Here is a 2766-nt window from a genome sequence, read left to right as displayed (position 1 = left end):
AATTTTTTTTTTTTTTTTTTTTTTTTTTTTTTTTTAAGAAAGCGTCTTCACTGACGCTTCGCATCGTGCCACTGATCTGTGCCACTTATTGTAAAACTGGTACGGAACAAATATAAGCACTGACATGACGGCGTTTGTACGCGTCTGAAATTCAACGTCATCGTACAGTGATGATCGCAAGAGAGGCGCAACGTCGCGATTAATGGCAATTTTAATGCCCGGATCGTGTATGGAAATTTAATCGTACAGGAATCACCTCAAGGCGGAGCCCGATGAAAAACTTAAACGTTCTCGGCAACATTTCGCTAACGACGCACAACTTTGTGATTTCAAGCGCTCGTTGATATTTCTCGTAAATAAACCAAGTCTACCCAAGTTAACGAACGATCATTATGCCATTAAGGAATAATCAGGGGAGATTGCCGCCGACGATGCGATTCGACAAATGCACGTGAATGTTCCTGACAATCGGATCTTCGTAATTGGCCAAAGTTTAACGGCGATAGCGAACTCATGCGCATTCCTCTCATTAAACAATCATTACTGGATGATACGCGCGTCGTTTGTCGACTATAATGACAAACATGTATACAGGAATGTATCTATCAAATTGAAGTTTAACACGTGCACACGAGACTCTCGTGTCCCATTATCGAGACATCCTTACATTGTCGGAATTAGTAACGATAAACTCAGGCCCAGGTTTGACCTCCGAGTTCCTCTCCAATTGACGGCTGGCAAACTCATGGGAATTCCAACATTAAGATCAACCGATATCTCTGGTGACTTCCGATAATTGGTCGCAGAACGGACGAGATTTTACGGCGAAAGGAGGCTCTATGTACTCGCGTCCGTACGCACTTGGCCACTGTCGGTGTCTGGCTGTTACCTATCAGCGGCTGGCAACAATCTCGCCAGATCTGCGCGAGTCCCGACGAGCGAGGTAGCGGGTATCATCAACTCTCTGGACGTCCGAAGTCCACCATGTCCGTCTTGGAGGCCGGTGAAGCTGACCGGACGACGACGATGTCACCGCTGGACGAGGTCGTGTCTCCGACAAGCGTCGAGTCGGAACTGATGGTCACCGACATGTTGGACGAGCACGAGGCTGCGCTTAACGAGCACGGCAAGCGTAAGAGAGACACGGACGGCGATGAATTGACGCCGAGGAAGCTGCCATCGCTCACAAGAAACAACAATGAGGTCGGGTTTGTCCTCGAGGGAAGCCCCGACGACGAGCTCCAAGAGGACAGGGACGATGTGAGTCTGCCTTTTTCTTTCAGCGATATTAAAGCGCCGAAACGGAATTCTGAATCGATCGTGATGTAATAGAACAAGGATTATCTTCGTAACGATAACAACAAATTTTATACTAAGTAAATAATAAATTAACTTTTAACAATATCATTATTGATTGCCCTTGATATTATCAGAAATATTTCTGTTATAATTAGTACTATTACTTCTAGTACTAAACTCAATAATTGTATTTTATTCTCTGTTATTTCATATTTGATTTTTACTGTTATTGTTATATTTTCTACTTAATTCGTTTTCGATTACTATTGTATATTCAAGTTTGTATTCAATTTTTCGTATTATTTGTTAAATTTGTGCTTTGTTTTGCAATTCTTTATTCTGTATTTTTAAGTACGATCTATTTTTCATACCCTTTTGTTTCGCTTTTGCGCTTCTGTAATCGTAACTCATTACTCTCTCTCTCTCTCTCTCTCTCTCTCTCCCCCCCTCTCTCTCTCTCTTTGTGAGGATTGTATTAGAGCAGCAGATTTTGCTGGTACCTTACCATTTTTGTGCATCTGTACATTTAACTAATTAATTTAATTTAACTAATTAATTTAACTGTTAATTTTCTCGCTTAATTCTGTAATCACACCGTTTTTAATTTCGTTTTGTAAATCGATACACAAATAAATTAAATTAGATTACATTAAATTTATATATCACAGGCACAACGATACTGATAAGGATTATTTTCGCAGTCGTAAAAATATCTTTATCAGTTTCGTTATGTATAATATACAAAATATTTTTAATAGAGCAATTTTTAATCAAGAGCAATTAATAATGACTGTTATTTAAGTTATTTTATTATTTACTTAGAATTTATGAAAAATATGCAGAGCTGAAATATTTAAATATTTCTTACGAGAAAATTAAACATTACATATACATATTTATACATATATAGACATAGACTAGATTAAGAATAGATTATGCATTCCTGTGAAGGAATTTTCATTATATGTTTTAGGAAGAATAAGATTCGTTTTACAAAAATTGAGCTGGAAGCATATCTCTCTCTCTCTCTCTCTCTCTCTCTCTCTCTCTTCCTCTTTTAAGTATCAAGTTGAAGAGATGCTACCGAATTCTTTTTAACGGTGTAGGGCCCAGAAGTTAAGATTAAGGAATGCGCGGTCTATACCTATCACATTTATGCATTTATATGATTTATTTTTAGTATAAATTTTCGACATCATCGACAAATATTTGTGATATTTTTAACAATGCTCTAGTTTCCTTTCCTTATTTTTTAAAATCACGTGTTTAAAATTCGCAGAAGTATTTTTATTTTTCGAAGTATATCTTATCGTCAATTGGGAGACAGATTTTCAGTGTTGCACAGAGACAAAATTCTCACGTAGTGTGGAGAGAGAGAGAGAGAGAGAGAGAGAGAGTGAGAGAGAGAGAGAGAGAGAGAGAGAGAGAAAGAGAGCAGCTGTCGAGTGACGTGCCCGCCTACGCATA

General features: G+C 38.2%; 1 protein-coding gene across 7 annotated transcripts in view; it reads left to right on the top strand.

The window, feature by feature from the left end:
• LOC108757071 (transcription factor AP-2-epsilon) overlaps window positions 1-2766 on the top strand; it is a 252631-nt gene that overhangs the window by 154209 nt on the left and 95656 nt on the right. For 2 of the 7 annotated variants that reach the window (XM_018501390.1, XM_018501389.1), the window contains exon 1: window positions 979-1260. The exons of the other annotated variants lie outside the window; for them this stretch is intronic. In XM_018501390.1, coding sequence (XP_018356892.1) covers window positions 985-1260 — 276 coding nt within the window. In that variant the 5' untranslated portion in view covers window positions 979-984. Of the gene's footprint in view, window positions 1-978; window positions 1261-2766 lie in introns of those variants that run through there. 7 annotated transcript variants of the gene reach the window in all.

Source organism: Trachymyrmex septentrionalis, unplaced genomic scaffold (assembly GCF_001594115.1).
Source record: "Trachymyrmex septentrionalis isolate Tsep2-gDNA-1 unplaced genomic scaffold, Tsep1.0 scaffold131, whole genome shotgun sequence".
Taxonomy (NCBI): Eukaryota; Metazoa; Arthropoda; class Insecta; order Hymenoptera; family Formicidae; genus Trachymyrmex; species Trachymyrmex septentrionalis.
The sequence above is the reverse complement of the archived record's forward strand: the minus strand, read 5'-3'. Positions and strand labels throughout refer to the sequence as shown.